General features: G+C 43.3%; 1 protein-coding gene across 17 annotated transcripts in view; it reads left to right on the top strand.

Annotated features, from left to right (window-relative positions):
- LOC145359853 (neural cell adhesion molecule 1-like) overlaps positions 1 to 13,464 on the top strand; it is a 515,972-nt gene that overhangs the window by 436,969 nt on the left and 65,539 nt on the right. For 16 of the 17 annotated variants that reach the window (XM_080214669.1, XM_080214666.1, XM_080214670.1 and 13 more), the window contains one exon: positions 5,408 to 5,532. The exons of the other annotated variant lie outside the window; for it this stretch is intronic. In XM_080214669.1, the coding sequence (XP_080070795.1) occupies positions 5,408 to 5,532 (125 nt within the window). The remainder of the gene's footprint in view (positions 1 to 5,407; positions 5,533 to 13,464) is intronic. 17 annotated transcript variants of the gene reach the window in all.

Here is a 13,464-nt window from a genome sequence, read left to right as displayed (position 1 = left end):
ATTGGATATTCAAATGAGTAAAATATCCCATTCTCATTTTTATAGAGTAACGAATTAAACATAACCCAGGACTATCGGATGTGTTTCTTTGGCCAGAGAGTGGCATATGGTAAAGCCAGCAGTATGCCTATAAGCCAAGATTATTTGCTCAAAATCTCTGCATATATTTGCGTATGTGAGAAGGCACTTGGTGTAAATGGGACTGTCACATGCATGCTAACTGAGTCTTTTTCTTCATTTAGAGCCAGAAAATCACGTAGTTACATAATCTTCGCCAATATGATGTATGAAAAATTGTTTGCATGATCAAGCATGATTTGTGTTGGTGCTTCTTTCTTCTTTAACTTCTTTATTTTGCCCAGAAAAAGGAGTAACCCTACAATTAGTGATTGGACTGTGTAGAATTGTCGTACCATTTGGAATCAGCCTTCACAAGGAGCAACTGTTTTTCTGTTAATGCCTTTTGGAATGTCACTAACCTGTTAAGTTACAGCATAACGCTATTTGTTTCAATTACAAAACTATTATTTGATAAGTTAACCAATTATGTGTTAATAGCCTCAAATGAATTTATTGGTGAAAGTATAATATTTTGCAAACACGGTTATGACCTGATAGCCTAACTTCAGGTAGACACTAACAACAGAGTGAATGTCTGGTGGTGACTCTTGTATTGGAGACTCAGTGAAGTCATAACACCTTTTTTAATTTAGTGTGCTCTTAAATGATTGCATTTATTGCTGTGTCCTGCAGATTTTTATATAATGCAATCAGCAAGTAACAGTTATTGAAAACAATGATTGCACAAACAACATTTATTTAATATCATTCGATTTCTGAGCAGTAAATAAAACCAAAGGCCGAACTAAGCATCATAAACTCATCGGCAGCATGTTTCCCGCCCTGACCCAACTTGGGCCACGGCATTGGGTCTCCTTGGATGACCCCTGACATGCCCACATCATGCCCCCCTTTGTGGCTCCTCACCACACAAGCCACCCACCCCCAACTCCCCACACAAGCACCCCAATCAAGCCCCATCCTCACTTAGGCCCAAACTCCTCAGCACTGTCCAGGTGTAAAGTGGACATTGCCCATTTGCCAGATGGGCATTGCCCAGCCATGCCCCTGATCACCTGGGGGTTTCACTAGCCTCCAAGCCTCTCCATGACATGGCCATGGTATGAATCACTACTGGCCAAGCCCTCCCATGGCATGGCCAGTAGTGATTCCCGCCAGTCTCACACCGTGCCCAAAGGTTATAAGATCCCAAGACTTGGGAGAATCCAGCGTCGTACAGGCTTTGCATATTTAAACGCTATATTAAATATGCTAATCGGCCTCTTGCCTTCCGGATGCGACTTTGGATTGCGCAATTAGAAAGGGATCGGATACAGAGCTAATTTTTAGACTTGCACACTATTGCCCAGAATTGGCATCAGACACAATAAGGTCAGAAAATCACCCCCCCCCCCCCCACCCACCACTCCCACCTCTGCCCCCACCCCCGTCCCACTCATGGCTGGCACTTGAATAGAAAGAGGGTGTAGTTCTCAGTAAATGGTACAGCAGTAGAATTAAATCTGTATTCCTCCCACACCTCGATCTCTGTTGCACTGACTCTATTTCTATATTTGCCCCACCCTTTACCTTCCCATTGCCTTGCAACACTCCTCAGCCATCAAGGTCCCATATCCGGAACCTTTCTTACCCCTAATAATATTCCCTCCTTTGGCTTATTGTCATATTTTTGCTTATACCTCTGAAGAGCTGTTGATTTTATTATCTGCAGATGTGTAACCGCAGGTTGTTGAATCAACCTTTGATATTCTGGCCATGTCGCTCTCTCTCACATCGATATTTCAGCTGCTAAACTAACCCTGAGGCGGTATTAACAAAACAGGAGCTTTACTTTGAGTACGATGAACAGGAGGATCATCTGTCAGCCAATTCTACGCCCCCACCCCACCCCACCCTGCCCTAGTTGCCATTGCAAACATAGAACATTACAGCGCAGAACAGGCCCTTCTGCCCACGATGTTGCGCCGACCAGCTTTTAAAAAAAAACACTAACCCACTAATCTAAACCAATCCCATTTCGTCCATAAACCTATCCACAGACCTCTTAAACGCCCCCAAAATGGCGCATTTACAACTGCAGCTGGCAGGGCATTCCAGTCCCTCACCACCCTCTGGGTAAAGAACCTACCCCTGACATCAGTCCTATAACTACCCCCCCTTAATTTAAAGCCGTGCCCCTTCGTGCTAGCTTTCTCCATCCTAGGAAAAAGGCTATCACTATCCACCCTGTCTAAACCTCTAATCATCTTATATGTTTTAATAAGGTCCCCTCTTAGCCGCCTTCTTTCCAGCGAAAACAACCCCAAATCTCTCAGTCTCTCCTCATAGGATCTCCCCTCCATACCAGGCAACATCCTGGTAAACCTCCTCTGCACCCTCTCCAAAGCCTCTACATCCTTCCTGTAATGTGGGGACCAGAACTGCACACAATACTCCAGAGTTGTGTACAGTTGCATCATGACGCTGCGACTCCTAAATTCAATCCCCCTACCAATAAACACCAAGACACCGTATGCCTTCTTAACAACCTTATCTACTTGATTCCCAACTTTCAGGGATCTATGTACACATACACCTAGATCCCTCTGCTCCTCCACACTATTCAAAGTCCTCCCGTTAGCCCTATACTCAACACATCTGTTATTCCTACCGAAATGAATTACCTCACACTTCTCCACATTAAACTCCATCCGCCACCTCGCGGCCCAGCTCTGCAACCTTTCTAAGTCACCCTGCAAACTATGACACCCTTCCTCACAATCTACCACACCTCCGACTTTGGTGTCATCAGCAAACTTACTAATCCACCCAACTATACCCTCATCCAGATCATTAATAAAAATTACAAACAGCAGTGGCCCCAAAACAGATCCCTGAGGCACACCACTCGTAACCGAACTCCATGACGAATATTTACCATCAACCACCACCCTCTGTCTCCTATCTGCTAGCCAATTCCTGATCCAATTACCTAGATCACCCCCAATCCCATACATCTGCATTTTCTGCAGAAGTCTACCATGGTGAACCTTATCAAACACCTTACTAAAATCCATATACACCACGCCAACTGCCTTACCCCTATCCACCTCTTTGGTCACTTTCTCAAAGAACTCGATAAGGTTAGTAAGGCACGACCTACCCGCTACAAAACCATGCTGACTGTCTCTAATCAATTCATTACTCTCCAAATAACTATAAATCCTGTCTCTAATAATCCTTTCCAAAACCTTACCCACCACAGAAGTAAGACTCACCGGTCTATAATTCCCAGGGAAGTCTCTGCTCCCCTTCTTAAACAATGGGACAATATTTGCTGTCCTCCAATCTTCCGGTACTATACCAGAGACCAACGACGACCTGAAGATCAGAGCCAGAGGCTCCGCAATCACCTCTCTTGCCTCCCAGAGAATCCTAGGGTAAATCCCATTCGGACCAGGGGACTTATCTATTTTCAAACCCTCAGGGTTTAATAGATGTCAAGAAAAAGGCCACACCTGCATTGGTTTTTGTTCACTTTAAACCAAATATCAGGCAGAAATTCAGAGTTGGTTTTACCCATCATGTTAATGTATGGAATTACAATATGGCTTTGTTTCATGCATGAAATATTGGAAGTCTCATTTACAGATTTATTTTAATATTATTTTAATGGTCTTGATATCAACTGGCCTCCTTACAAGAGCCACCACTCCACATAACTGATCTGGTTGAGCAGAATTGCATTATTATTTGAGTTATTTCGTAATTTATCATTTTGGTATAATGAATACATCATGCAATCTGAAACACTGAAGGGTAATTTATAACTAAAAATGAAGCTTTCAGTTTCCTCTCACTTTCACCAGCAGTATCTGATAGCTTATTGATGTTTATCAGGTTTCCTAGATACTGGGGATTAGCTGCTACTTGTGATCAGTGTCTCACAATCATGATATATATTTGGCACAAAAGGTTAGAAATTACTGGGTATTTCAAAATTTAAAAAGCAGATTTTCTTTTATTTCAATTCCCATTGCAGTCAACAGGAAATGTCAGTATCTCGATGCCCAGAGATTAAATTTTGTTTTCCTACATTTCGATCACATTTCAAACAGTTGGATGGAAAACAGGTTTTAAAGATTTAAGTTTAAAGTTTATTTATTAGTGTCACAAGTAGACTTACATTAACACTGTAATGAGGTTGCTGTGAAAATTCTCCAGTTGCCAGATTCTGGCACCTGGTTCGGGCACACCAAATTTAGCATAGCCTATGCACCTAACCAGCACGTATTTTGGACTGTGGAAGGAAACCAGAACAGACATGGGGAGAACGTGCAGATTCCATGCAGACAATGACCCAAGCCAGGAATGGAACCTGTGTCCCTGGCGCTATGAGGTAGCAGTGCTAACCACTGTGCCACCCTAATTTAGTTTAAATTTTCCCCTTTATTTTAAAATATAACACTTAAAATCGTTTTTGCTCAGATATTACTTGTGTATTTCTCATTGAATTATATGAAAAATTATATTTCTGGACTGTTGGTTTTCTCCTGGCTCATTCATTTCATTTTTTTTCAAATCCTCAGTGGTGCATCTGTTATAAAATTAAAATACAATATAATCACTTTTATTTTCTTGATTTTATCAAAAATAGTAGCATAAACATTCAGAGACCAGTGGTCAGAGTAATCCCTGCAGATAGTTTAACAGAGCTGGGAGACTGCAGCAAGAAGTTCTATGAACTACTTTTACCTAATTGTCAGATTTTCTTTATAATCTTGATCATACCACAGTATGATCTTCTCAGTGTTGAGCAGCACTAAATTACCATGTTGAAGAGTTCATCTTAGACCCTTTACATACAGCCCTGGGCCAGATGGGCGTTAGTGCAAGAGGGTTTGGTGACAGTGGGCCATGTCGAAATCTGCTCTTAAAGTATGTTACCACAGCTGAGAATTGCATAATTCAGTGTCAAATACTTGTCAAATTTAACAAGTGCGAACTTCAGAACTTTCTTGGCAATTTTGATTATTTTTAATTAAGTAAAACTTCCAAGCATTGCAATGTTTGAAAGTATGTGTATACTTTCCTTCTGCATAAGTAACTAAAGAAACCAAATTACAAACTACAATGAAGCGAACATTATCATTACGAATCATTTAAATGCAGTTCTGTTCTCAGTAAGTTATTGAAACCAAATTTTATTTTGCAAGAGTTTGTCTAAAAGAATTAATCAACATAAAGCTAATGATGTCTTCTGAGTAAATGTAGTGATGTTATTAGATTTTTTTAAAAATTTGCATTATTGGATAAGAAATGTGGTGTTACCAACATTAACTTGTAGGAGAACCAAGCCCACCAAAACTTGAAGGAAAAGTGCTCGGAAATGGAAATGTCTTCAAAGTAAACTGGATCAAGCAGGATGATGGTGGTTCCCCTATCCGACATTATCTGGTCAGATACAAAGCTGTAAGTACAGAGATATACATATATAATGTTGCATCAACTTGACAAGGAAATATATCAGTCTATGGTAGTCCTTTTGCTGTAACAGTAGAAATTTTCTGCATTAAGCTTAATATACATTGGATTTATATTTCAAGCTTCAAGTTACTGGAAGCCAGAGAAAATATGCAGTTATAAGAGAGACTCTTGCTACAATTTGGGTGTTTGAATCATTTTTTGGTAAAGCAGAGAACACTAGGTTGGATCCAACATGCTTCAAAATGTAAAAGCATTCTTTCACTGTGGCCATCTCACAGGTGAGAGAATAAGCAGGTAGTGACATGACATAGATTTTCAATTTGTTACTCAATGGCTATAGTATTACATACCACTCATCTATTACAGAAGCTGTTTCAGTTCTGTAGAAATTAGTGCGGTGGAATACAGATAACTCCTGAAATGAACTAATTCACAATGGCCAAGGTGGAAGCTTACTCACAGCTCCACGGAAATTGACATTTTCCACTGAAATTGGGACTTTTGTTCAATGAAGGCTGTATGCTCAAGTTTCTGTATGGGGCATGTTTACATAACCTTCAGACTGAAGATACTTTTGATATTCAAATGTGAGTGTTGCTGGCAAGGCCAGCATTTGTTGCCCAGCCCTCTGGCACCGGTTGGAGTACACTGAGGGAGAATTTAGCCTGGCCAATGCACCAAACCAGCACATCTTTTGGAGTGTGGGAGGAAACCGGAGAACCAGAAGGAAACCCGTGCAGAGAAAGGGAGAATGTGCAGACTCTGCACAGACAGTGACCCAAGCCATGAATCAAACTCGGATTCCTAGCACTGTGAAGCTGCAGTGCTAACCACTGTGCTGTTCTAATTTAATTTAAATTCTTCCGCTTTAAAATATAACACTCAAAATCGTCACAGGATTTGGGGTGTTTTTTGTTGTTTCTGGTGCTTAGGTCAATGCCAAGTCGTTCCTCTGATTCCATTCCTATTCTATAGAAGTTTGGTGCAACTGAGTAGCTTGCTGGGCCATTTCAGAGGGCATTGAGGAATTAACCACAATGCTGTGAGTGTGGAGTCATACCTAGGCAAGATCTGGCAGATTTCCTTCCCTAGAGCACATTGGTGAACCAGATGAATTTTTACAACACTCAGTGATGTCTTCATGCTCACCATTACTGGGATGAGCTTTTAATTCAGGTTTTAGTAATGAATTGAGTTTCCACCTGCTATTGTGGTGAGATTTGAGCCCACAGCTGGACCTCTGGATTATCAGTCCAGTGATACTACCAGTTTGCCATTGCATAACCGTCCCTAAGCCAAGTCTGACAATAATAATGCTATAAAGGTGTTTTTTGAAAACTTGTAACTGTAAATAACATTTTTGATTTTCCTTAATCTGAAGTACAAATTTTTGCAGGTATTGCACCATTTAACATTTCTCCCAACCCACTGGGATATGTGACGCTTGCCAGCTATTCCTCTGTCTGCGGTAGAACTGTCACAGAATCATAGAATCCCTACAGTGCAGAAGGAGGCCATTTGGCCCATTGAGCCTGCACTGACAACAATGCACCCAGGCCCTATACCCGTAAACCCACATTTTTACCCTGCTAATCCCCCTGAGACTAAGGGACAATTTTAGCATGGCCAATCAACTTAACCCACACGTCTTTCTGTTTTCAGTTTCAGATTTTGCATGGATTATCATGGATCTTGGTCATTAAGATGATCTCAAGATACCTGTTCAACTTGCCTTTTAATGCCACACAACATGTGGTTGATCATTCACTGCGTGAAGAACTTTTTTTTAACATTGCTCCTTACTTTGCATTTTGCTTATTTGAACCTGTTCCTTCTTGCCTTATTCTCACTATTTAGTTTCAGACCCTTTTCCAGTTGTAAATTGTCCATAGCATTTACTCTGTTATACCCCTATAAGACCCGAATAGACTGAATCATACATGCCTTTTTATCCTTTGTTTATTCATTCTTGGGACATGGGCATCTCTGGCTGGCCAGCATTTATTGCTCACTCCCTAATTGCCCTTGGAGGGCAGTTGAGAGTCAACCACATTGCTGTGGCTCTGAAGTCACATGTAGGCCAGATCAGGTAAGGATGGCAAATTTCCTTCCCTAAAGAACATTAGTGAAGCAGGTAGGTTTTACTGACAATCAACAATGGTTCCATGGTCGTCAGTAGATTCTTAATTCCAGATATTTTTTACTTTTTAATTTGAATTCTACCATCTGCTTTGGCAGGATTCGAAACCCGGGTCCCCAGAACATTAGCTGAGTTTCTGGATTAATAGTTTAGCAATAATACCTCTAGGCCATTGCCTCCTCAAGAACAAATATAGTAAAAGGAAGAAAATTAAATAGGTGAGTTATTAGCAAGGAAAAAGACAGATAAAGGAACAGGTACTATGACCAAAAAAATAGATACAGCTGTGGTCAGAGAATAAATATTAAATTGGTAGAATTTTGAAGCCTCTGTGCCTTGGAAGAAGATAGACTGAATGGGTTGAGAGAGCAACAGGAGCAGATTGCATTTGAATAACATTTGAAGGGACGGAATAGATGAGGTCAAATGACAATATTGTTAAAGAAACAAGTATAAGCTGTAGAGAGAATTGACTTAGAGGTTCAAACAGATTAAAACTCAAGGATTTAAGAAGTAGATTATTACATTAATCAGGTTGTAGCAGGGAAATGAAAAACACTCAAACCATTGTGGAGGACAAACACTAGCAATGGTTTGGGCCAAGTGATTTGTTTTCATCTTTTAACCCTGGATAATTTTTGTTATACTCTGAACAAATGCCCCTTTACCTACATTGGTTTCACCTCCAATTCAGCTGTCAAATGTAATTATTCTTGCCACCTATTAATACGGTATTTAATATTGTATCGAGAACACTTTCTGGGTACAGTACTATTGTGTGACAGTCTGGTGTTTCCCCTTTGTAGCAGTGAGTTCTCGGGCATTTATTTTATGTTTGCCTTACTTGCTCTCCCGGTGATAGGGATAATTTGGCAATTTCACATATTACGTCACAGGAAAATGATTCAAAATCCACCCAATTGCACAGAATAAAAATTGGGTCCATAGATTTTTAAGCGCTAATTTACTGAGTGGTCAAATCTGCGTTCCCCACAACTTCACAGTACAATGAGGAATCAACATAACTTTTCCAGAGGCAGTACAGGAGACTTTCCATGCCCTCCACATCTCACATTCATAACCCATCATGCTAGATGTACCAGAAATGTTACATTGCAATCTTATATTGAAGGGTTTAGCTTGTTGTGAGATATGGTTCCTTGGATTCTATAACAGCGGTTCACATTGCAGAACAAGTGAAAGATAATGGGAACATGTGTTACAATGCTTTCCTGATGACACCTTTTCAGAGATAAAATTCTGCTAAACCACTGACGAGGAAGGGGACTTCAGTTTATTGTTCAGCTCTGTCGGCATCTGGGCCTCCCACATTCAGTGCCTGTAGAGATTCCATCTTCCAGCTTCACGTGTTCCTGGAGATCAATCTTCATTCTCAGGAGGTTCATCACCTGGCCTCAGAGTGCTCCTGAAGATCTTTCTTCAGGAGGTCCAGCAGTCCGTGATATTGGGTGCCTTTTCAGCATGTCAGTAGGACATGACGGTGGGCTGGGCGTCACCCAGTCCACCGGAGAGAATGCTGCCAGTACTGTCAGTGGGAAAAGTTGCTGTGCATTCAGCCTCTTCAGCAAAATGTCTTTTTCCACGTGTTTCACACCATGCTCGTGACAGCTTGCCTTTGATTCGCTCACCTCGGTTAAACATAATCTCTGCAATCCGTAGGGTGCTCCTTTTAAACACCTCCCTGCCACTTGTTGCAAGTCCTGTTGATGGATTGGTCAGATGTTTGGCAAGCTAGGCCACCAACCCCGCCTGGGAGGCTGTGGCCTTGATAGTGAATGCAGCTTACTCCATAACATAACAGGACAGGTTTGCAGTGCTGCAAGGAAATCAGTGACACCTTTGTGCAGCCAGGGTAAGTCTGCCTCCTCAAGCCTCCATTAACAGACCCATTGCACCTCCATGGTGATCACTTACACAGCTACCTCATGTGGTCCAACATCTGCCATAGCAGCCTCCCTAACCACGCCCCCCCCCCCCCGCCAAACCCTGTATGGTCCTCTCAGTAGGTAATCTACTTCAATATGCTTGCTCCCTCCCTCCTCCCATGCATATCAGTCGTGATCACTGTCTGACCTCCCAGGATTCTTCCCTGTCTGTCTCAGTGCAGGACAAACTCAAGCACAAACTTGAGCACAGCCTGCCCAAGACATGTCCGAGTTAAGAACAATCACGCCCTTTGAATAAAGAGCCCTTTAGCTGACCAGTAAGGAGCAGGATTCTATCTGTGCGGAGGGTGAGATGGGGGCAGCAGGCAAAAGTGAGAACTTCAACACATGCAGCCGTGGCACAAGACTTACAAGAGTTAACTTTCTCCCATTGGTCTGCCTCGGGATACACGAATGCCATCTCGCTGCCTTTGTAGGTCAAACAGTCATCCAGTCTGGACCATCCTCACACCCTTTGGAAATCACAAACCCGAGCAGCTCCAAGGGAGACATCTCGGAGACGAGCCTCAAAGAGGCATCGCAACTGTCACCCACACTCTCTACCAGAGCAGATACTTGCATCTCGGTGGAATTAACTAGTAGGCAGACTTCACTCACTCACTCACTGGTGAGCACCTCAGCTGAAAATCCATGGCAGGCGGAGGAAGGAATGTCTCACAGATCCAGGACTCTGCTGAGCCCCAGGCCGTCATCCCCCTGGATGTGGTCATCCCAGAGCTGCTAGAGCTACATAGGAGAATCATGAATGTCAGGAACGGATGACCGCATCCCTCCTCGGACTGCAAGGCTGACTGGAGGATTCCTATCACCTTCTATCTGAGGAGATGGTGCAGTCAGTCCACGCAACAAGGCCAACACCAAAAGAATGGCATCCACAGTAGAGACTTTGGTGCAGAAGATGCACTCCGTGGTGGGGGATGTATCATTTCACGACCTCGATGGCTGAGGGCGTTTGAACACCATGGTGCAGGGCTTCAACTGCATGATGCAGGCCTTAGTGGGCGTCAGTGAGTGTAAGCAACAAAGGACGGCAGGTTTTCTAGATCTCACTCCATCCCATGGAGGTGTCTAGGGGTCTCCAGGCAGCTGAAGTGAAGAGGATCGGCAGGAGTGCAGCCCAGGGCCTTTCCACCCAGGAGTCCCGGAGGGTGTCCAGACCATTTGACACCCCTCCCCCTGCGAATGAGATTCCTCTAGCCCTGTGCATGGAAGAACTGTAACACCCATGCAGCCCGTAAGTAGACCCAGACCCTCAGGGTCCTGGCCCCCCAGGAGGACATGCACCAAGCTCATCTCAGGCCAGGACATGGAAGTCAGCAGGCCACTCAGTTGTGGATCCTGGCGATATACCAAGACATGTCAGGAGGGTGAGGAAGAGCGAGAAACAATGGGCACCCAGCCAGCACAGATAAACCTAGACACAAGCAGAGCTAAGTCACTGTAGTATTAGCACATTTGTATCAGAAATCACTTTGTTTGCCCATATGGATCCTCTACGATGTTGTCATGCACCACAAACTTCTGCACAAAGTCGACGCTTTATCTCTGTGCAGTGAGAATAGAGAGAAGTCTCACAACATCAGGTTAAAGTCCAACAGGTTTATTTGGTAGCACGAGCTTTCGGAGCACTGTCCCTTCATCAGGTGAGTGGGAGTTGTGTTCACAGGCAGGGCATATACAGGTACAAATTCAATTTACAAGATAATGGTTGGAATGTGACCATTATTGTCTGACAGGAGCGAGACATTTCACAGAGGACAAGAGGAGCAAGTCATCATCATTCTTCTGCCATATCCAGCCAATTGTTTTAGTGCCCTGCCTGTGAATATTCCGATCATCAGGATGACCTCCCACTGGCATCACTGTGCTGAGAATTTGTCAAACTCCATGGTGGCAGAAGTCATCACACCCTAGTCCGGCCGTCCCAAACCCAAGAGGCTATGGGTGCATCTCTAGCACTTGGTCAGCCATCGCCCAAGGTCCTTCCTCTGCACCCTCTGTGGGTTTCCCCTTGCCATGCTCCTCCTCATGCGAAGAGATGCAGCATGCCATTTCCTGCTCACCCCAGGTTGTGCAGAGCACAGCACACCACATTGATGTGGAACACCCTCTGGAGGCTGAATTGGAGGCCTCCCCAGAACGGTCTAGCCACCAAAACAGCATAAGGGGCAGCCCAATTGCCTGCCTAGCAAGTGTACGCATTGACACATGAAGCTCATTGTAGCAAGTCACAACATGTGTTTGTGGCTTCCACACATTTGTCATCAGCCATCTCCTGACTGGGTACCCTTTGACCCCTAGGAGCCATCTGTACTGTCACTGCTGTCCCTCAAAAATGGCTGGAAGCTGTGAGCATCGCAAAATGCAACGATTTTGAACACTCCCCAGGAGATGGGCACATGCTTGCATAATGCACATTGACCTGGACATTGAAGGATTGATATCCCTTGAGCTTCACAAATGGTGCCATAGGGAATGCAGAGCCATGTAAGTGCAGTTGATGACACTCTGTGCTTGGGGTACGACTGCTTTGTGGGCAAAGCCCATGACCATGGCATTCTGGCTCACCTGGGCTCAGTCCAAGTTGATGTATATGTGGGCCCTATTGGGAGCCAATCAGTAGCATACACATGCATTGCAATGCTAACTAAATTGGCACAATTGACTCATCAGGGAAGGGTCAGGGAACTAAATTGGCAGTTCGCTTCCCCTGATGGTGGGCAGGACACAGCTGATGCATGTGAAAACTGCAATTTACAATTAACTTCATCCTTCGAGGGCCCCCTCAGCTCTCATGGGCCTATGAGCCTTCTAACTTAAGAGGCATAACACCTTGGTCATTTTATTATGATACTAGACCAAGATCTCTTCCAGTGGTTTGAGAGCTCATATCATTACTATACCTTGTTTAACTTTCAGTGGTGTTAAATGTAAAAAAGAAGCTATTCAGCTTATTGAGTGTGTGCTTTTGAAGAGCAATCCAGTTTTTTCCCACTCTTTATCTTCTTATGCCTACAATTCTTTATCCTCCCAAGCATTTGAATTTTGTTCCAAGTGAGATTTTGTCAAAACATTTGAACTTCTGAATTTGTATGGTCTGTACTTGCTTTGTTAGTGGAATTACTTTGAAAGTACTTTGGAACTACTTTGACAATACACGCAGGCAGTTCATGGATCATGTTCATTCTATTCCACAGAAATTGTATCTCAGTTTTACATCCGGAATTCAAGGCGCTTATGTTTTATCTAGCGTCTGCTCTTTAGCCTATTTTTTTTTACAGGGATAGAAAGAAAAGTTCACAATACTTAAGAAACCAGTGTTTGTCTCATGGGAATAAAGCCCTGGATAAACCCTCACTTGAAAAGTTAGCAAAATCAGTAAATGAATTTTGTTCTATCGCACAATATGACCCACCAGGTAAAATCAGAAGCAAACCATGGTATCCTAAGTTGTCTGTATGCAAACCAAGTAATTTGCAAGTTTTTACCAAATAAATCTGATTGACAGAATTTTGGATCATAGAGTTCCTACAGTGCAGAAGGAAACCATTCGGCCCGTCAAGGCTGCACTGACAACAATCCCACTCAGGCCTTATCCCCGGAACCCCATCTATTTACCCTGTTAATCCACCTAAATGGCAGTTTACCATGGCCTTTCATCCTAAGCTGCACATCTTTGGAGTGTGAAAGGAAACCAGAGCAACCTGAGGAAAAGCACGCAGACACAGAGAGAACGTGCCAACTCTGCACAGACCGTGACCCCAGGCTGGAATTGAACCCTGGCCCCTGGCACTGTGAGGCAGCAGTGCT

Source organism: Carcharhinus amblyrhynchos, chromosome 29, assembly GCF_965287045.1.
Source record: "Carcharhinus amblyrhynchos chromosome 29, sCarAmb.v2.hapA, whole genome shotgun sequence".
Lineage (NCBI taxonomy): Eukaryota > Metazoa > Chordata > Chondrichthyes > Carcharhiniformes > Carcharhinidae > Carcharhinus > Carcharhinus amblyrhynchos.
The sequence above is the reverse complement of the archived record's forward strand: the minus strand, read 5'-3'. Positions and strand labels throughout refer to the sequence as shown.